Source organism: Hippocampus zosterae, chromosome 13, assembly GCF_025434085.1.
Source record: "Hippocampus zosterae strain Florida chromosome 13, ASM2543408v3, whole genome shotgun sequence".
NCBI lineage: Eukaryota > Metazoa > Chordata > Actinopteri > Syngnathiformes > Syngnathidae > Hippocampus > Hippocampus zosterae.
Window position 1 is genome coordinate 10,813,905 of NC_067463.1, and position 22,148 is coordinate 10,836,052.

At 41.5% G+C, this 22,148-nt stretch overlaps 1 protein-coding gene across 18 annotated transcripts in view; it reads left to right on the forward strand.

The window, feature by feature from the left end:
* Positions 1-22,148, forward strand: part of adgrl3.1 (adhesion G protein-coupled receptor L3.1) — a 164,511-nt gene that overhangs the window by 121,357 nt on the left and 21,006 nt on the right. For all 18 annotated transcript variants that reach the window (XM_052084581.1, XM_052084583.1, XM_052084585.1 and 15 more), the window contains 6 exons: positions 1,917-2,100; positions 9,067-9,189; positions 9,280-9,485; positions 10,819-10,995; positions 12,308-12,517; positions 18,314-18,534. In XM_052084581.1, the coding sequence (XP_051940541.1) occupies positions 1,917-2,100; positions 9,067-9,189; positions 9,280-9,485; positions 10,819-10,995; positions 12,308-12,517; positions 18,314-18,534 (1,121 nt within the window). The remainder of the gene's footprint in view (positions 1-1,916; positions 2,101-9,066; positions 9,190-9,279; positions 9,486-10,818; positions 10,996-12,307; positions 12,518-18,313; positions 18,535-22,148) is intronic.

Consider the following 22,148-nt stretch of genomic DNA (forward strand, 5'->3'; position numbering starts at 1 on the left):
AAGATGAACCATTATCTTCACAGTGATATTACGTTGTCAAAGTGCCCTGTTACACCTCTTGAAATGTTTTGTCTGCATTGTGTTGTACAGCACAGTTGCTTAGTCCTTGTGTTGCAGTGTATGTCACATACAATAGATGTGATATATTGAAAGAAATGATTGGAAAGGTTGAATCAAAGGCGTGGATATGAGATATGAGTCAGCATGGTTTGTTGCAAATAGATTTTTGACCTAGGGGTTTCATTTTGAAGCTCAAGGTTAGTCACCTGCAATAGATGAGCAATTATCAACCCACTTTATGTCCGCCCTGTTCAAGAACAAACACAATAAATGGCGTTCTTTTTTTGTTTTGTTTTTTTTGGGTGGGTGACAAGATTGACAAGATAAATATTAATTAAATTCCATATTTCATTGTAATGTGTGAAGCCGCCTACCATGGGCTTTGTTGAAGCTTGATGTTGACTAAACAGGAAAAAGAAAATCTATTGTTTTTGCGTGCGTACGCATTTGTGGGCTTCATATTATGTCCAACTTCTACTTGTTTGCCGAATCACTGGCTTAATTAGTTTGGTTTACAAGCAGCCATCCCTCAACTCATGCAACATGCATCACAGCTAATTAGCTGCTAGCTGGAGCGGAGCATCACACTATAATTTTAGCATCCCAGATTTCAAATGTGATTATACCGAGGATTATTTGCCATCATGAATAAACAGGAGAAAAAAAAAACGTTTGGATTGAATTTAGCGGTCATCTTAACATGTATCGGAGTTGTCTCTTTCATCTCCACCAAATTGGTTCTATCAATAAAAACTACCTAAATACATACGGAATATAAAATTCCATTTAATTTGGTGGGTATGGGGGCGGGGTGCTTTTTAACTTACCGGTAAGTTTCCTTTTTTTGAATCAGTAAAACATCTTAACGACAACATTCAAGCATCTGCAGAACATTGGTGCACATGAAAATGAACATATGGCGCCAATCCAAATCAGATTGTTGCAAGCATTCACTCAACTTAGTACCATTTATTTTTGTGTCCACTGCGGTCCCCTTTCATAGCACCAATAAACTGACATAATTCACTCCACTCCCCCAACTCGGCCATTCCTCCTCACCAGAGAGCCCTTATGCTTGTATAAGGCCACCTGCTCTCCTCCGGCTTCCTTCTCGAAAGGCGGCGAAAGAGTGTGACATAAGTGAGCAATGCCAGGACGTTTGCAGAGAGGTTGCTTTACAAGTCGAGAGTGAGAAATACAGGAAAAATTGCGAGGCAGATGGGACGGTGCGATGTATGCCTATGATAGCACCTGTATTCGCTCTTCTGGTTTTCCCAGAAGGCGCCTGTCACCGTGGAAGCACTGGACTGTTTTATCGCTCTCCCATGACTCCTTTCGTGTCTCTTCCCCCCTCCGCCAAGCACCCCTTTCTTTTCTCAATTTCTCTCGCTCTCCCAGAGTCTTTTAAAATGTGTCTGAAACTGAAGAGATGTGAATTCTTAAAAGATTGAAGGAATGTGGTCTGGAGACAAAACATGTATTGTTTCAGAAAGGTTATTTCTTCTCCTTTCTTTCCATTTCCTCGACGAATGCTTTTGAACTCAATGCCGCTATGAATCGCTGAATATGACCCAGTCGAAAATCGCATAACAGCATTTCTTCTTCTCTCTTCTTTTAAATATTGTTTTTCTTTTGCAATTTTTGTATGGAAATGCCGCATTTGCGTCCTTTATATTTTGGCAACATAATTTATCAACATGATAAATGAGAAGCCGCTACGTTCCCATTGTCTTGTGTTATTGACTACTCTTGTCACGGAACACTAATGTTACATGCACTCTTAATGGATTGGTAGTAACTGGTCAAGTTGGAATCATTTATTAAGTGTTTCCTTCGATGTTTGTGCCGTCCCTCAGGCCATGGTGGAGACGGTGAATAATTTGCTGCAGCCGCGAGCCCAGACAGCATGGAGAGAGCTGTCCACCAACGAGCAGCTGCACTCGGCCACGCTGCTCCTCGACACGGTGGAGACCGGCGCTTTCATGTTAGCTGACAACCTCCTCAAGACAGACACTGTGCAGGAGACAACCGACAACATCCGTGAGTCGCTTATTCTTTTTTTTCCTGTGCACAAAAGCTTACGAATGCAGACTGTCAAAAAGGAAAGTCATTTAGCAGTGGACAAAAGATCTAGGTATTAAATTCATACGGCGGTACACAATGGATGAATTGGATTTTATTTTATTTTTTGTCCTCTGTGTTTTTTCAGGTGTGGTTTACTACAAATTAGTCAAAAACCTTTGACTTACACTTTTTAAAAGTATTCATTAGAAGTTAGCTCCATATTGTTACTTATTTTTAAATGAGCTATACCGTATTTTCCGCACTATAAGGCGCTTCAGAGTATAAGATATCCTTTATTCGTCCCACACTGGGGAAATTTACAGCCTCCAGCAGCAAGAATGTATGGAGAAAGAAGAAAGAGAAAAAAACAACAAACATCTTTCAATTAAATGCAATATGAACACAAAATGGATAAATCGCAGTACTATTTACAATTTTCCTTCACATCATTTAATTGTAAATCGCAGTACTATTTACAATTTTCCTTCACATCATTTAATTGTTATTATTATTATGATTGTTATTTTTTATTCATCAGCCTGACAGCAGTCGGTAGGAACGAGCGTCGGTATCTCTCCTTCTTGCAGCGCGGGTGTAACAGTCTCTGGCTGAAGGAGCTACCAAGTGCTGTCAGGGCGGGCTGGAGGGAGTGGGAGGGACTGGCCATCATAGCTTTTAGCTTAGTTAGCATCCTTCTGTTGCCCACCTCCTCCAGAGTGTCAAGGGAGCAACCCAGGACAGAACTGGCCTTCCTGACAAGTCGCTCCAGTCTCTTTATATAAGTCTCACCTTCACTGAATGGCCTATTTTAAAACTGTTTTCATACATAGGGCGCACCACATTATAAGGTGCATAGAATAGAAGTTACAATAGTGTCTGCGGTTGCGTTATACAGATAGAACTACGCTAAAGGGAATACAATACAATACAAAACAGCTTTATTTGTAAAGAGCTTTAATAACCACTGCAGCTGTAACAAAACACTTTACAGAATATTTAAAATACTACATCCATAAATCAGAATATTGATCCATATAAAAGGGGCATCGGATTATAAGGTGCAATCTCGGCTTTTGAGAAAATTGAATGCTTTTAGGTCCGCCTTATAGTGCGGAAAATACAGTACCTTGCTAAGATGCTTTCAAGTACTTAGCTATCCATCCAGCAAGCCACCCAGTGACACCTCAACATCTCCATCAACAACCCGACACCCATACGTTGAGCTACTGTTTAATCTAGCGAGTCTTTCAACATCCATCTAACCACTTTGATCATCCACACGTTAACGAGCATACATCCATTCATAAGCTAACTAAACACCAATACAGCCATGTATTCACAGTCAGTGTCTCATATTTCAAAATGAATACTTTTGAGCTTTTCCATTTTACACAACTAACCAATTAAAATTACCGGTACATTATTGCATAGTTGCAATGGCCAACAGTCCTCGTCATTTCCTCATCGAATGGCCTCTGTTGTGCGCTAACAAATAAACATACCGTCATGCTGTTGCAGCGCATAATAACATGTTAGCATTAAAAAATAATAATAAATAGCTCGGGCATAAACATTTCTCAAATTCGGGTTAGTACTTTCTCTCCAAAATTTGATTTAGTGGAAGTCGCCCATTCGGATTTGGCATCATTTGACAAGTAGTATTTGTTTTCCACTGTATCATTTAGCTGCCTTGAATTTAATAAAAAATAAATTAAAGAAAAAAAACAACTCTGGCAAATGTGAGGTGTTTAATGGTGTTAATTTTAGCACTTGGAACGTGTCGACATTATTAGAGCACAAATTGAAAAAAATAGAAGGTTGCTTAACTATACTTGTCGCTTTGATACCTACACCCTAGGCTCCGGAATCAAAGTAAATCTTTAATAAAGATATTTAATTGCTTTTCACGGTGATTATCACATTGGCCTAAGATAATTCTTGACAGTATGTGCAAAGGGAGAGCAGAATTTGCTGGATGCATGCGCATGCCTTACACCGAGCAGGCGTGTCACTGTCAAAAACAAGGCAGGAGGAAGAGCTTCACTGAGAAGCTTTGACTCCTCTGAGACCTGCGCTGAGTGAACACAACACAGAGGAGAAAAATGACCTTGAGACTTCCAAAGCAAGGAATGAATTTGTCAAAAGACACTTGTTTTTTTTTCATACACAACACACACACACACGCGTATTTCTAGGCAAACAAAAACAAATCTAGTTATCATAGCGTTGCGCAAACCGCCTTCTCCCCCCTGGCTCGAGCTTCCGCCATCATTTCTCCTCATTGCACCTCACTGATACCATTGTTCTGAACAGTCGACGTCAGAGAAAATGTCTGAAACATGGCCGAGCCAAAAGCCGAAAACATGCTTCGAACCTGCCTTTAATTGTAGTCCTCGTAAAGGGACTGAATGATGTAGGTTTGGGTCCAGACTGCACCACATCCAGCAGAAGATGTCACGTCAGCATTGTGTGCTTCTCAGCTTCTCGCCACTTGGATTATTGTTCTATATTTAAGGTGGAATCGTATTTATTTAAAAGGTTAGCTAATATTAAAAATGACAGCGATTGCTTGTGGTAGCTGAGTTGGTTGTCAGTGTTGGGCCGAACTTGCAAGCGTTCAACCCAGGGAATTGTGTTGTATGTTTAAGTCAGAACCCAATTTTGAATGATATCTTGCAAAATGATGCCTTGACTGGATCGGTGCAAAAATTTCCACCACTCTGCTGTGTAACATTATACAGACTGTTTTCAGAAGATCATTCAGAGGACGCCTAAATGTGGCTGCCCCTCCACTGCTGCCGCTTGTTATTCTGATCTTCTGTTTGAAATATGCGCATAGATATTCATATATTTTCTATTCTCTTGTGTATCATTCCACTTTGCTGGTGCAAAACCAAACTTCTCCATCATATGGCAAATTTTAAAAAGCAGCAAGCATTACTGGATATTTTTGGAAACCAACTCATTGAAGTTAATATTTTACTTTGCATTAAAATGTATTGCAAAAAACATTTTCTGCCAATGACCGTTTATTGTTGGAGTTTATTTGATATTGTTTAGTGATAGAAAAACAAAACAATTAAGCAGTACCACACGAGAGGAATTACCGTTGTACTCGCCAATCTTCTTGAAACTGATTCAATTGCTCCATCATTGTTTTCCAAAGTAAAATCAGATGTTTTGCAAATGTCTTATTTTGATTGAACACGAAAGGTAATCAGTCTGCTTTTTCACAAAGGACTGCAGAAATTAGAGAATAATTACTGTTACAGGACGAAATCAGAGGATTTGGACAATTTGAAGTTAAGCAATAGCTCGAAACAATTACGTGATTCATAAAATAGTTGATTCATTTGCTAATTGATTAGTTCTCAAGGGAGCGCCACGGTGGTCAACTGGTTTCACGTCGGCCTCACTCTGCAGATGTGCAGGGTTCGATTCCGGCTGCAGCCTCCTCCCTGTGTGGAGTTTGCATGTTCTTACTGTGCCTGCGTGGGTTTTCTCCGGGTACTCCGGTTTCCCCCCACCTTCCAAAAACATGCATGACAGGTTATTAGTACACTCAAAATTTTCCCTAGGTGTGATTGGGAGTGCGGATAGTTATTTCTCTATGTGTGCCCTGTGAATGGCTGGCAACCAATTCAGGGTGTGTACGCATCCACCGCACCAAGACAGCTGGGAAAGGCTCCAGCACGCCCCGCGACCCTCGTGAGGAGAAGCAGAATAGAAAATGGATGGATGGATGAGGTGTTGATTCATCGATTCATTGTGACATTTCTACAGCGAATTTTCTTTGTTATGCTAAGGCTTCATCTCTTCTACATCATTGCGTCCTATTGGTTATCATATCAAAGATTATTGTTCGACCCCAGTTATCAATCAGTTGCTTCTCAAATTTTCCCAAATGACTGTTGTGTATCTATCAAAGTACATTATCTTCCAATTTGAAACATTATCCAATATAAGTGGTCCTGGTCGCCGAGTTCATTGTACAAAGTCGTTTTTATATTTCGAATCATCGAGTTAAAAGTGACTTTCCTTACTGCGAATCAGCGATGGCTTCACAGGTACAAAACGAAGTGATTTGTAGTTTGGGTGTTCACCTTCATTTCATTTGCACCCACAACCTCAAGTGTCATTCTCGTTTTCCCTCCTTAACGCCTGTCCTCCTGCTCACTCGCGTGGTTAGATTTGACGTCTCTTGCACGACACATCAACAAGTATCCCCTCACCCCCACCCGCCTCGGTTCTTGTTTGCTACGCCATCAGAAGTGAAAAGGAGGAGCAGGAAAGGAAATTAAGCAAGAGATGACGAGCACTGAAGACACTGTGAGTGCCTGCTGGAGGCTGATGGCGGTGGTGGAATGTCACATGATGCTCTCAGAGTTTTTCTTTCACGTCACTAGGCAATGAAATCACAGCCATTCACCTAATGTGGTTCTAACGTTACACTTTACCCACTCAAGTTGAAATAGGTTTCATTGCCACGAACTGTCATTTTCTTTTCCTCCATGCCACTGAGCACACACCGAAATGTTCGATAGCTCATCTCCAAAGAACTAAAAACAGGAAATAATCTTGTTGTGTGCTCATTTCTCCTTTTTGTGCCGTTAATCTTCCCTCCCAGCTAATCCAGTGGGCAGATCCGCCGCGATTATCTCTTCTTTTTATTCATGACTGGCCTGATCGCACTTTTCATCGTGCTCCTCTACTTCCCCTTCCTTCTATCCCGGCTTTTTCCCCTCATCTGAGTCTTTCACGGATGCGTGCAACAGGAATCTGAATGACACATCCCGAAGAAGCCCGAGAAGCATGGGCTTCTGTAACTATACGCTTCAATAATAGACAGATGAATTCATTATTGGCAATAGCAAAAGAGTGATTTGAAGGGATAACACAGCGGCATCAGCATGCACATGTGTGATAACAATAATGAACAAGTGTGTTTCTTATGAAGTGGATTGTCATGACAAGGATGCTTTAATTAGCGTAGGCTTGTTTTGAAATCCTGCTGAGATGCATATGGATGTGCGTGTATGTGTGTGTGTGTGTGTGTGTGTGTGTGTGTGTGTGTGTGTGTGTGTGTGTGTGTGTGTGTGTATTGTGCCTGGATCGTGTTATTTGAGCCCCAGCAAGAAAACAAAGGTGTTAGGCTCCCTGCTAAAGTTGTCTTTGGTTGACATGTTTCCCGAGGTGATGTTAAGTAGATACTGAGTAGTGGACAAATTTGACTAAAAGGCAGCTCAACAGTAAAAGGCCCTGTGATCTACTGGCACATCCATTTTCCGATCCGCTTTATCCTCACAAGGGTCGCCGGGGGTGCTGGAGCCTATCCCAGGCGGTAGGCGGGGGACACTCTGATCCGGTTGCCAGCCAATCACAGGGAACACAGAGATGAACAACCATCCACGCTCACACTCACACCTAAGGACAATTTAGAGTGTTTAATCAGCTTGCCATGCATGTTTTGGAATATGGGCGGAAACCGGAATACCCAGTGAAAACCCATGCAGGAAACCGGAGTACCCAGAGAAAACCCAAGCAGGCCCAGGGAAAACATGCAAACTCCACATAGGAAGGCCAGAGCCGGGCTTGAACCAACGACCTCTGCACTGTGAGGTCGACGCACTGACTACTGGACTACCTCCCCTCACCTTTTTTCTCTCTCTCTCTCTCTCTCTCTCTCTCTCTCTCTCTCTCTCTCTCTCTCTCTCTCGAAATTAAAGACCTCTTCTCTGATTGATTTACTTGGTTGTGTGGTTTGATGGTGAATGAAGGCAAAGTAAACTCTGGACATAACTGTTTAATGGAGCGGTATCCAAACTATGGTTTGAAAAACTTTTGACATGGGTTTTGGGTAAAGTTAGTGTCGCTGTCAAACTGTCGAAAAAGTGAGGCGATGTGAATAAGGGATCCTACCACTGACACTATCAATAAACCTTTTTCGATGTGAAAAGAAACAAATACATTTATAGCTAAAGTAGTCACAGTGGAGTAAAAAAAATAGATTTTTCATCTTCAGAAACAAACAAATTTTCCTCCACTTTGCTTATTATCCAGGTCTAATTTGTGAACATATCACATCACTAGTCGTACAGAAAAAAAAAGTGATGTCCTGGCTGGTTGAACAATGTTTCAAGGTAATCGTAGCTTGCCGTGGCAATATCAGTGATGCTACAATACGTATAAAAGCCCAGCTTTTAAATGTCCCTAAGATGGAAGGTTTTTGTTAAAGGTAAAATGAAAACATACTTTTGCTTTAATATAAACCGAATGATCACAGATGAATTTGACCATTATACCAATGAGAGACCATTGCATTTACCTCTGCGTGTCTTATCTCCATGTATTCCGCTTATCTCACTCCATTTCCTACTAACCCTTTATCTCAGTCCTCGAACTAAAGTCTCTTATTTTCAGCTCCTTTCAAAACCTGACCTTGACCTCGCCCTGTGACCTCAACCGTCCCGCTACACCTCCTGGTTTCATCTAATATCCATGTCCTTGTGCAGTGTATTTGATGTGTGAGCTGCTTTCCCATTGAATGCAGTGTCGGAATCATCAAATGGCTCTGAAACCCAAGATTGTGATAGGTATAATTAGTTGTTAATTAGAATCTTTATCTGTTACATTACACAGCCCTAATCAAGGATTTTCCAACAAACTCCGACGGCAAAATTAGATTTCTACAATGTAAGGATCATCTACCTGCAGACACTTTTGACAGTGTCGTTTTGGAAAGTATAATTTCCATGACTTTAATGAGTGGCGGGTATTTTTAGCTGTGTGCGGTCTTGAGTGAGAATTGCTTGAGGAGCAACGTCTGCGAAGCACTTAGTGAGAAAACACGGTTTGCACAAGAGGCTACAAAACAAACCCGATGTAACATGCTGCGCAATGGCTTGATTGGAGGGTGTGTCGGTGTGTGTCGATGTCTTCCAGAGTTGGAAGTGGCTCGGCTGAGCACGGATGGGAGCCTCAGCGACTTGACATTCCCTCAGTCCGAGCTACACGGAAACTCCATCCAACTGTCAGCCAGCACTCTCAAACAGCACGGTAGAAACGGTAAATGTCCCACGTCTCACCGCGACCGGTCTCTCACGCTAACCCCTGTTCAGGGTGATCTCGCTCACCTCTGTGTTGTTTTTCCAACAGGTGAGATCAGGATGGCCTTTGTCCTCTACAGAAACTTGGGCCCCTATCTCTCCACAGAGAACGCCAGCGTCCGACTGAGCAGCGAGGCCGTATACCCCAACTATTCGGTCATTGTCAACTCCCCCGTCATCATGGCATCCATCAACAAGGAGAGCAACAAGGTTTACCTGTCGGAGCCTGTCATCTTCACGGTCAAACATCTACAGGTGGGTAAAAAGGCTCGCGGCACACGGGAACGACGGGGCACTGAACTGTGACGCGGCGCACAGGCCTCTGCAACTCGTCTTCACGACTGGCATTGGGTGTACGCAATTGTGCAGCAACATGATCTCATTGATTTATTTGTAAGAGTGATTGGTCGTATCAATGACCACTCCAATGATAGTAATCGTGACGACTAAGTGGTTGAAAGGTCCCTTGACTAATAATTACATGACCCGATGCTTTTCTCCATAAAGTCAATAAGGAAGTGATTTCTTTTTCTTTAAACTAGCAAATCCCAACACAACACATAACAAGTAAATTATAATTACGAGGGTCCGGGGCCTTATTTGTGATTAAAGACTCTCCAAAACACATTAGTACTTTAAGTCATCATTCCTTTTATCATGTGTGGCTTTTATATACCCTAATGGGCCATAAAAAGTCATTGTAGTCCCAGAGAAGCAATTGGGCTAAATTGTGTGGTCCTCTCATGTCGGCTGTTCTCGAACTTTTTAAACAGGTTGTTAATAGTTTCATCAGAGATGACCTTATTATTGGAATGTGGCTGATGTATATGTACAGTACTACATAAATGTGAGGCTGCCCAGCCGGATACATTTTTACTGACCATTCAACTTTTTAGTGATCTGATAAAAGATGGGGGTTAAAAAAAACATATTTTTTAAAAATCTGACCATTACAGGGCTTTCTTTTTTTGATGGCTGTTGTAATTTCAGGGATTATTGTCCTACACTATATGCTCTGGTAATGTAGTGGTACATGCCACGGCCTTTGGTGCAGCCGGCGCTGGTTATGATGTCGAGCATAGGATGGCTGATTTGAATGCCGACTGTTGCCAAAGGTTTGAAACCTCACATCTGAAAAGGAGTGGAATAAATTAGCACTCCTGGATGATTTTATTCCCAATCAAATTACAATTGACCGTTTTTAAATACTGTACCTATCCAATTTGTCGACCGTAAAACAACGTGCTGTGTTTTCCGGTTGGTGCTCATTTGGTAAGTAACATGCAGATTTCTCCGTTTTCACACCACCACCAGCAGCTCCTTCGCTCACAATCTCACACACAACAAGCACAGCCTTTGCCGTCGCCTCTTGACATGACATTTGTTGCCGCGTATTCTGTCCCTTCTGTTTGTGGCACTCTTGTCTCTTTGACCGCCTCTAATCATTTCACCGCGTCCTGTTTGTTTTACCACGCACTCCAAATGTTTTCTCACACAATTGCATTCTTCTGTCATCTTCTTCTCCATTCCTGCCTCCTGCTTTTGATCCCATCTTTAAATCTACTCCTCTCTGATTCTGCTTCCCCAGCATTCCGAAGAGAACTTCAATCCCAACTGTTCCTTCTGGAGCTACTCCAAGCGCACCATGACAGGATTCTGGTCCACGCAGGACTGTCGTCTACTGGCCACCAATCGTACCCACACCAGCTGCTCCTGCACTCACCTCACCAGCTTTGCTGTGCTCATGGCCCATGTGGAGGTCAAGGTAAGCTGTGACTTGGGCTGGGAATGGCCAGCGTGGTTCTGGAAAGCATCATGACACCGTTCGATTTGCAAGCAAAGCTGCAGTAACACATTTTAAAAGGGAAGGAGGTGGGTGCGCGAGAGTACATGAAGAGAATGGGACCACAGCATCTGGCAATGGATTTAGTACTCTCTCGACTCCAGCACTTAGTATTTTGGAAAGTTTTACAAGTGATTTGATGATCTCGATTAGGAGATCTTGATCATAATATCAAACTTTACTATTTAAATTGTCAATAATCAGGGATGCCTGTGAGTTTTTTTTTGTATCAAACACCATTGACATATAGTAGAGAGTAGCATATCACCACTTATATGTCACAACCATCAAAACTATGCAAAAAAAATAAAGCTATATAACATCACACAGTGCACACTTCAATCAATCAAACATTAAAAAAACAAATAAGTGAAATTCTATATATTATAATCGAGAAATACTGAATGTTTAATGTATTTTTGTGCATAGTAGCTACAAATGTGTTTTGCTAATCAAACTTGACTTGCTCGAACCAAACAATCTGAGTGACGACGAATCCGATTGGTTAAAGAACCAATACCAACTGCTTATGTGATGCTCAGAATGTTGGGAATTAATTCATGTAATTTTATGGTACAAATTTAGGTTATAAATGCTGTGCACTGTTAGATAGGCAACTATATTAATACGTGGCTTAGGTTTTGTGAAAACCTTGCATCAATGTAAATTCAGAACAACCCAGGGGTCTTCATCGAGTTATCTGAGGTAACAGCTCATAAATCCGTGTGTATCCATTTCCATCACTTTATTTTCATATTTATTTCCCACAGTGTAAACAAGCGTATCATGGGTGAAACCTTTATTGCGCTCGTTTTATCTTGTCTTTTGCTCTATTAAAAATCAGCTGTTGTGCATATGGACGAATGCCCTCTCAGCCAGAGGACGAGTAGTTTTTGGGTTTTGTTTTTTCCAAAGAGAGGTCATTGTCAGGGCTCGCTTACTTGGCGGCTGTATGTGAATGCCGCATGAGGCTTTGAGCGGCGTATCGATCACGCCGCTGCCGTCTTCAACACAGTTCAGCGTGCCAGCTTACGGGACGCTGATAGATCGAGCTGCAACACCTGTGCAGCACTCTGGAACGCCCTAACTCTGAACGCTCAATGACACACAGCCAGACCGCCATCATTCACGCCGGGGGGGGGGGGGGGGGGGGGGGGGTCATTTCATGTTCCTGTTTGTTTCATATTCTGGTAAACTAGACAGTCAATGTGATTTGCTCTTGCTTTGTTCACAGAAAGCAGACAGCATCCACGATCTGCTCCTGGATGTAATCACCTGGGTTGGCATCCTGCTGTCTCTGGTCTGCCTGCTCATCTGCATCTTCACCTTCTGCTTTTTCCGCGGACTGCAGAGCGACCGCAACACCATCCATAAGAACCTTTGCATCAGCCTCTTCATTGCTGAGTCGCTCTTCCTGGTAGGAATCAACAGAGCAGACCAGCCGGTAAGTAAAAAAAAAAAAAAAAGTGCAATATGGTTGGACCAGGCATCATTTTTTTTTTTTTTACAGAGAAGACCAATGCTGGCATTGCTGAAAGTACTGCTAATACTTTCAAAATACTTAATATCTTAATTAATCCATCAAGGGTTGGGCTTGGGGATTTAGTACTTAACCAATGGAATGTCTCTTTTTTTTTTGGTCATCAGATAGTTTTGCACTGCCCTACGTTATCTTTGGTACGTGTTTGTAACAGTCATTGGCCAAAGATTGACACTTTCTGTATTTTTGATGTTGTGTCATTCAAATGACACTTGAATTTGAGCTGACTCTTTTTTTTTCTTGAGCAACTTTTATGTTATCATTATTTGCAGCATCATTAACGTGATTCCCACAGGGACACATTGCAGTCATCAATGACCAAGCATTTCCATTTGTTTAACTCATTATAATTCCTCAAGGGGAAGTTGACCTCACTCTGCTCTAGATTTGTGTTACATACCACGCAGAAAACCAGATCGCATACATGCAGGCATGAAAGGAGAGCTGTTAGAGTTAAAAGGGCGTGCTCAAGCCATGTACCGTTCGAGCTGGCGAACAGGGTCAGTGCTTTGCTCAAGGGCATCTCAACAGGGGTTAATTCTCCAACTGCTAATTTCCATTTGCCATTTTCTCCATAAAGGGCCACCTTGTGGTTCCAAAGCTTCAGTCATTGCAAATGAGCTGCAGTCGTCATTTGCAGGAGCAATGTGTGTGGCTCAAAATGGCTGAGGCAGCTCAAATTAAAATCAAAACCTGAGTAAAACAGGTTTCATTTTATTCCCGACCCACCAGCTCCTCATTTTTTTTCACAGGATAATTGCCTGCAAAACTAACATTAAAAAAAATCTCCTTTTCAAGGCTATGTAGTGAAACCCGTATAACAGAACATTTTTTTAAATTGCTTGGCGTGAAAAAAAAATCAGTAGCAGAAGTAACTTTGGAATTGAATTTTTGGCTTATACAGAATGCAGAAGACCTCTTTTTCAAAGAACGGGTGCGAAACCATTTTCTTATGAGAAGCTTTTGTTTTATAAGAACCACAGTATGGTATTTTGGGGGACAAAAAAAAAGGGCTGTAGGCTCTTCATTCCCGCCGTTCTGTGGACATTGAATTTTGGACTCCGTGCACATGCATATGTATTTGCTTTGCCTCTAATAATGTGCTACTTCAGTCCCGCTTCACTTTCTTCCATGAGTCATTCACCCTCAGGTTAATATGAATATACAGTATTTGATGTTTTTTTTTAATCCCAAAATCCATTTGGTTCTGCCAAGGATGTCAATACACAAATTTCAGTTCAACCTACATTTAACAAGCTACTCCATACAGACACATTCAAAACACAGACACTAAGCAGGCACATTTCGCCACTGCCGTTTTATGGTGTAAATCAAGTATGTTTGGGATGTAAAAGAAATAAATATGGAATATGTAAATGATGCCTACACCGTAGCACGTCTGTCTTTTTAATCTTCATATTAAACCTGAGAATCTGGGTTCTTATCCAATAATACAAGATCATGTTGAGCAGTTTTATCACTGTGTCAGTGTGAAGTAGAGCCTTTTCACGGTCTTGCTTATATTCATCACGCTCACTGATGCAGTGCTTTCATCTGATTAAGGAAAGCCAAGGCTGGCCAGACCCTTTGCTAATCTCAATTGACCAGGCTGACACGATTCCAATAATTTCTGGTTGAAAACAATCATTCATTATGATTTGCAGGCTGGCAATTAGATTGTAGGTTAATTTGGCATGTCAAACCCAGCCCGTTTAGTCTGTTTTCTCAAACTCTAATTATATATCTTTTGTTTCTCCCTACCGCTGCAGAGCAACAATTGATTTTACATTTTCAACCTGCTTGCTGACTCATGAACTGAATCTACTTAATAAATTTGGCTCATGTTTACCCATTTTACAACAGCGGATCAATTGTTGTATATATTCTGTGCAGGCGTAGGCGCGAAACAAAAATAAGTCCATTTTTGTTCTTCATATGCCATCAGTCACGTAGCTCCAAAAATAAAAACAAAAAATAGCAATGATAAAATGAAATCAAATGTTCCCATTACATGGTATCGGGATAAGAATGTGATCGGCTTGAGCCGCATTCTTAACATAGCCAAAGGAAAAAACTAATCATTTGCCTTTTATCAAGGTTAAGGTCATCTTTATTGTCAAATATGCTTACGTATGACATGAAGCACAGATGAAATCTCTTCCTCTCAATCCTCAGTGCAGAAATGATCAATGATTATTTTCTTTGTAAAAAAATATAAAAATTAATAAATAAGTAGATAAAAAAACATCGGCACTCAGTGTTTGCCAATTGGCAAACCAGAAGTGTCTGGAAGATGCTCCTGGCAGAGTGACGAGTTGGTGGCTGAAAGTCCATCTAAAGCTTATGCCCGCTAACACCAGCGCAGGGGAGACAGCATCTATGATGTGTTACGTTCAGGAATATGTGAGCAGCAAACCTTATTAATCATTGTATTATATTTGTTAAATCATCCCCACTGGGCAGCACAGCAACGGGGAGGGTGGGAACATGAAGGATCGGTGGGTGCGCGGCGGTTTCCAAGTGTAAAGGGATTAAAAAAAAAAAAAGACTGTTTGATTGACGTTGAAGTCAGTTGTAACCACTCCCATGGCTGCACAGCTATCCTTCTAACAAATCCGCCAGCCTGCGTCCATGTTAAAATTTGAGTCTAACTAGCCCCCCACGCAAAGTTCCGTCACACACCGGTCATGATTTAAAAAAAAAAAAAGAGTCAAATAAATAATTTTGGTATTCGCAGAATTTGTGGCCCAAATGTCATATGGACATTGTGACTCAAAGAAGGCATTTGCACAAAAGCTTAATTAATTCCTCCAAGCAAGGTCACCCAATCGTCAAACGTTTTGCTCCAGCTCTGTGTAGGTAATGTAATTATTATAATTTTTTTTTTGCTTTAGAAACTTTTATTGATGGACCGCCTGTCTGGTGTGCCGTCTGGCAGCATCATTCATCGCCTCCGCAGAGCGTAGCTGAGCATCTCACCGAGCGTCAATTTGGAAGCGCTTCTAATTGTCAATGGAGGAGAGGAGAACAATGTGTTTAGACATTGTCTTTTGGAGTTGTGTGCTTCTTTGTGGCTGCGTGGAAGGTGCTCATGTGTCTTTCTGTGCTTGCTAGCTGCTGTGCGTGCGCAGACCACTCACCCGTTAATTACCGGTGGCTATTCGTGACCTCCATTAACATCTTGAGCGTCACTTAGTTTGTAGCCGGTTAAGCCAGTAAATCCATCAGGAAAACCAAATGACTCCGCATAAGCAGCACACTCGTTTTTTTTTTTTTTTAATACCTGTGTGTATCTTTGTGTGTGTAACGCTAAAACGTGCCGTCGTTAGAAATGGAAATGAGCGACTCCCTGGCTCCCTAAACTCATTGTCTGTCAGACATTTGGTAATTGTCCCCCTCTGCAAGCGCTTTCATTATAAAAAGTCACACTTTGAGCCGTTTCATTCGACGACTCTTTAGATCACCATGGAAATGATGGCCCAAATCGCACGGATCATTCTTCCTACTGCCTCTTTTCTTAAGCACCACTCTTTCCTTCTCGCCCTGTTGCCTCACTTCTAAATGCAGATTTAGGGTGGATGTTTCTCTTTTCATTTTGTGCTCTTTTTGTCATATATATATATATATATATATATATATATATATATATATATATATATATGCGCACACACACACACACACACACACACCAGATAGTCGTACTTTCAATGCTCTTTAAATGTATTTTCCTTATTTCACGTCTTCATCATTTCTCAGGATGTGCTGGTGACCACAATGTAATGAAAACGCATTTGTGACAATCCGTGTCAACATTTCGCCATGCCTTGGTAGAGATGAGTGCCATTATTGGTGTTTTGTTGTTCAAGATAAGAATTCCACTTCAGAAGTAAAAGTCAATTTTTGGACTCCTGCTTATGTCTTAATGAGCCCTGACTTGTGTAAATTCTTTGTGAAAATTTTGTGGTGCGGATCACGCTGTAATATTATTTTCATTAGTTACGTGACAGGATTTCAATTCATTCATCTGATTCAAACATACCGGTAGTTTAGCCCAAACTGAGTTGGAATATTTCCTAAATGTACGTTCAGAATTGAGTGCTTTATGGTTTTGACTCGAGGAAGGCACCATTTTTGGACAGCATTGGTGCTTTGCTCATAATGGTGGAAATATAATGGATTGTGATACTTACATTTATTTTTATGCATTATATCAAGTCTCATTGCATTTTGAATGCATTCTGTTCAATTGCAGTTTTTCTTTCCTGGCAATTGAATTCCATAATTGACTTTTACCTGAGGTTATTTATTTTAAATGATACTGTATGTACGTACTTACTGCAACCAATTGTCAGTATTATTGTATAGTTTTGTCTATGGCATGTCGATGATCATTGTTGTTATCATTTCCTTAAGTGCCTTCAAGCTTTCCTGCTGTACTCCTATTGCTGGAAAATAGATGTGAGCATCGTATAATGTTGGTCGGCGATAAGATAAGATATCCTTTATTTGTCCCACACTGGGGAAATTTACAGCCTCCAGCAGCAAGAATGTACGTAGAAAGAAGACAGAAGAAAGAAGAAGGGTGCCATGTCAGTTGAGGTCTATGCTGCAGCTCACCCATGACCCTCATGAGGATAAGCTGTGCAGAAAATATGCGGTCATAGGATGATAGTTAGATAGGCGATGATAATTTCATGCTTAACTTTTGCAATTTTGTCGTTGAGTCGGAATAATAATAGTGAAAGCCTTACATCAATGTTTTCAAGTCAAGTCAACAGTATTTATAGAGCACTTTCATACAGCCATCGCTGCATACAAAGTGCTGTACATGGAGCGATTTAACATACACAATAAACAGTAAGACGAATCGGTAATAAAGGCGGTAGAAAGCACCAAGCAGTAAAATCAAGAACAAATCTAAGTCATGCTGAGTCGAACGGCAAAGAATACAAGTGAGTTTTGAGGAGGGCTTTAAAGATGGGCAGCGAGGAGGCTTGCCGAATGTTCAGTGGGAGGTCATTCCAGAGAGAGGGACCAGCAACAGAAAAGGCTCGATCCCCTCTGAGCCTCAGTTTAGTGTAGTTTAGTTTCATTGTCATCTCAATGTATACTATTTGGTATGGAGTAGCCAAAGTTATTGATGCCTTTCATGCCTTTTTATTGCTGAACTATCCAAAAAAGTGTTTGCTCTAATCTTCTTTAGTCTCTATAAAAATAAGTTTTCCTCTCTTCCTGCCAGACCCCTTTTGAGCGGTGCGCTTGTCTCATCATCAAGTGGAAATCAGCGGATGTGGCGCCAGCTTGTCACTTATATTTTCTCGCCGGTCTTCTTTGGGGACGTTTTGACGTTGAGCAACGGCTGCATTATTAGTGCTCCCTTCAAGTGATTCCGTTGTCTGTAATTGTCATGATATGTGATGATTGGGAGTGCGGTGTTTTTCTATTTAGCCTACAGTCAACCCTCCTGTCAATTCCACTGTTGGCAACCTAGTTTCCAAGCCCTCGCAGTTCCTCCCTTATTTGAAGATGATAAACGAGTGCTTTAGGAATCTGAGTCGCAGCCAACGTTGCTTTGCCTTCTTTTTCAACTTTCGAAAAGACTGCAGCCATCGGTTTGAATATTATAAGTGTTGTGATCGTCTTCATGTATTTATTTACACCCTCTTCTTCTTCTTTTTTTTTTTTTTTTTACCTCACCAGATTGCCTGCGCAGTATTTGCGGCCCTGCTTCATTTCTTCTTCTTGGCAGCCTTCACCTGGATGTTCTTGGAAGGAGTGCAGCTATATATCATGCTGGTGGAGGTGTTTGAGAGCGAACACTCCCGGACCAAGTACTTCTACCTGGCAGGATATGGCGTGCCTGCTGTCATAGTGGCCGTCTCCGCTGCAGTGGACTACAGGAGCTATGGCACCGACCGAGTGTAAGCAACATTGGGGGGGGGAATGATGGGATGGAGGGAGTGTGCCTGCTGTCGTTTTGGCTGTGGCACTGGACTCTACAAGCGCTTGAGAAGTGTCACTACAGAGAGGCTGAGATAGGGAAGAAGCAGTGAAGGATGGCGAATAGGGACATGGAGAAGTATAGGTGCACAACAATGTGGCCATATTGAAAGGGTTTGAAGCGAAAGCTTGGCCTCCTTGTGTGCAGCAGATTTATTCCCGGGAGGGAGCGTGCTGTCGTCGACGTACTAACGCATGCTTGACTGAGTCGCAGGCTGAATCCAAGAGAGAAGGCAGCCAACACCTCATTCATACGAAGCATATGCACGCACCATGTGCAAGAGTCAATCTCATGAAAGTTTCAACATGTGTGACCTATGCCTGGGAAATGAGGTCACCGTTTTATTCATAGGTGCTCATGCGCTCGCTGGCCACAACATTACATAAGGCCGCACCTCATAAAAATAATACGACCTAAGAATTTATTTTGTGACATTACAAAACCAAAAACACCAGGAACAGCTTCCATTGTGATGTCGTGCACTTCATACGTGATGAAAAAAAATGAACACCCGATAATAAACATTGTTAGACCACTCAGTGAAGTTGATAACTCGTCGCAATAATCGAACAAAAGAATGGCCGTGAGGCTCTTAAATTCTGCACACCATTTTACAAATCCATGGATGCTATGTAACTGTATCTCATATGATGTGAGAGATTCAGGATTGACACTACAACAATCTGATTGGACACAATAACCTCATGTCTTTTAGTCTTTGAAATGTCATGTATTGACGACAGCGTTGTCAAAATGATCCCTGTTTAACAATCGTCACCCGGGCCAGTAGTTGTCACTTTGTAAAGATGCAGTACGCCGTACTTTGAGTACCGCTTTACAATTTGACGTGTAAGTAACGCAATTCAGTTGAACGCACTAGCAGTGGTAGTACACTTAGTGGATACTGGATAAAAAATGTTCACTTTTTCAGGGACAGCGGACAGCGTACGTTATCAGGTTGGAGGCTGCATGAAAGAGTTAAACACAAATGGCTGTAGTCTGGCGCGGCGGCTGTATGAAGTCTTGGTATTTCTACAGCCCCCTGCAAGCAGGCACAGCATGACGCATTCAAAGAAAGGCCGTTGTGGGTGTGAACACAGCCAACTTCATTCGCCTCCAATCGAAGCGACTCTTGTCACTCCCTTTAAAAGCGGCATGCAAGAGAGGTGCTGGTCGTCCTTGACATGGCGGAAGAAAACGATTTGCTTGTGGTTTGCGGCAGCTTGAGGCACGCAAAGTACATTCGTGCAACTGAAAGCAAACCAGATCATGTAAAGTTGGCGAGGGAGATCACACATCTGTGAAGTGGGCGCTTGTAGACCTCCATCCACCTGGAATGCATGTCTCCTCCGTACGAACAGATCTTTGGATAATGGATATTATCATACTCAAGTGGGGAAAATCACTCCAACTTGAATTCCACGGGGTGCCTTTGATTGCGTAATGAAAACGGGCATTGAAAGGGCACCACACGTATTTGACAATGATGCACCGCCAAACACAAAGACCTTGTATGACTGTTCAATTTTTCAAATTTCAACGTTTATGTTAAACATTTAAAATCTCTTGCTCGCGTGCCTTATAAATAAGTGCTTCCATACAGGCAGTGAACAATGACAGCACATTATCAAGCTGTTAAATGATTCACATTTTCGCTCTGCTGCTCTGGAGACCGTTTGTAAAGTTCGTCTTTCCACGGGGTGCTCGTCACTCTGTGGAAGTTGGGCGAGCGGGAAAGGGTTGAATCTGATGTTGAAGGTGCACCAATGCCACTTAGCTCAATATTTCATCTCTGGATAATCAATAAAACATGAATCTTCATGGCGGGCTACTGATGAATGTTCACAGCGTGTACTTTTGTGGGCTAGTTGACAGAGCTCTTTTTAGACAATCGAATTTGTTGCGCAGTTAAAAAAAAAGGCAAAATTACGACAACAGATTTCGGAGCGTTGTCACAAAACAACAAGTTTCAAAAACATGTCTTTGTTAGAATAATAGATTAGAAGCTATCAATTTATCACAAGTCGTGCATTTTTATAAGCATCAAATCAAACACCATTCATCTTCCAAATCAAACTCGGCCCAGAGCCCAAAATAGGAATTGCTTTCGCAAGTTTAAAATTCCTTGACGGTGTCAATAACAACAAACAGCATTAATCAGATTAACTGAAGATGATTTCATGAAAATAAAACTGTGTTTAATTGAAGTGCTTCATATAATTAACTCGAAACTTCATTAGGTTCAACTGATCCATCAAATTGTCACGTTTTGCGAGGTGGTGGCTGAAGGACGCCAAAAGCCGGGGAGGCAGGGGGAGTGGGGTGGACTGAGCAAAATGTATTGAACAAAAATACAAACAGGAGTAGACTGGAAAAGTATCTGAAGTATACAAACAAATGCCTGAAAATGACAGGAAAGTAAAGTAACAAAAACCTAAAACGGAAACAAAACATGATAGTGTCTCACAATGATCCAGCAAAGACTGACAGAACCCGCAAAACTAAATACAAACAAAGTGACGAGAGGACGAGAAACACCTGGACAAGACACAAAGGTTTGAGCGAGCTGATTGGTTCAACACAAGGGACCCGGATGATGACAACAGGTGGAGACAAAAAGGGCACATGAGGGGGGAAAAAACCCAAATGTAACCTAAAACAAACACAAAACACAAATACGAGTTGAGAAAGGTGTGCATTTACAAGGCACAAGCATGCTCAATTTTTCACTGTATTAACATTGAATGCTGTTCTGAAGAGTCTCCACACCCTCGTACAAATGTCAGTTGTAATGTAAAGAAATGAGACCCAGATGAATTATTTTTAAACTCTTTCCACCATTATTGTGGCGTATAACAGCTCAATAACAGCTCTTTTTGAAAGGGCATGTAAAAATAAACGACTGAAGTAATGTAGTTGCACAAGTGTGCACACCGTCTTATAACTGATGATGTGAGGTGATTTTGTGTTAATTGCTCGTTGGCCAAAATGTTCAACCTTGGTTTCATCGAACCATTACAAATTCTCTCACTCCCTTGTGCAAACTGAGTCAGTATTAGGACAAAATCTTCAAACTGCGAAAAAAACTAAAATATAAAGATATGAAAAGCCTACTTGGACTTTCCAAATTGATTTGAGGTTAACCAGAGGCACATTAAATGGTAGGTGTCGTGTGTATAGACCCCTTTTTACCTTCAATTCAAGAGAGACATTTTCATTTATTTTGGTCTTATTTAATTTCTGTGACAAAACACCTGGCATTTGAACAGGGGTGTGTAGACTTATTCTAAGATGAGAAATCTATATATATATATAAAAGACAAAAAGAGACCTGCAAGGATGAGAAACCGCTCTCAGTATAAAGCAGTGCAAGTTTACACTGCTGCAAACTACCACAAGAAGATCAGTTTATATTCATTCATTCATTCATTCATTCATTCATTCATTCATTCATTCATTCATTCATCTTCCGAACCGCTTGATCCTCAGTAGGGGCGCGGGGGGTGCTGGAGCCTATCCCAGCTGTCTTCGGGC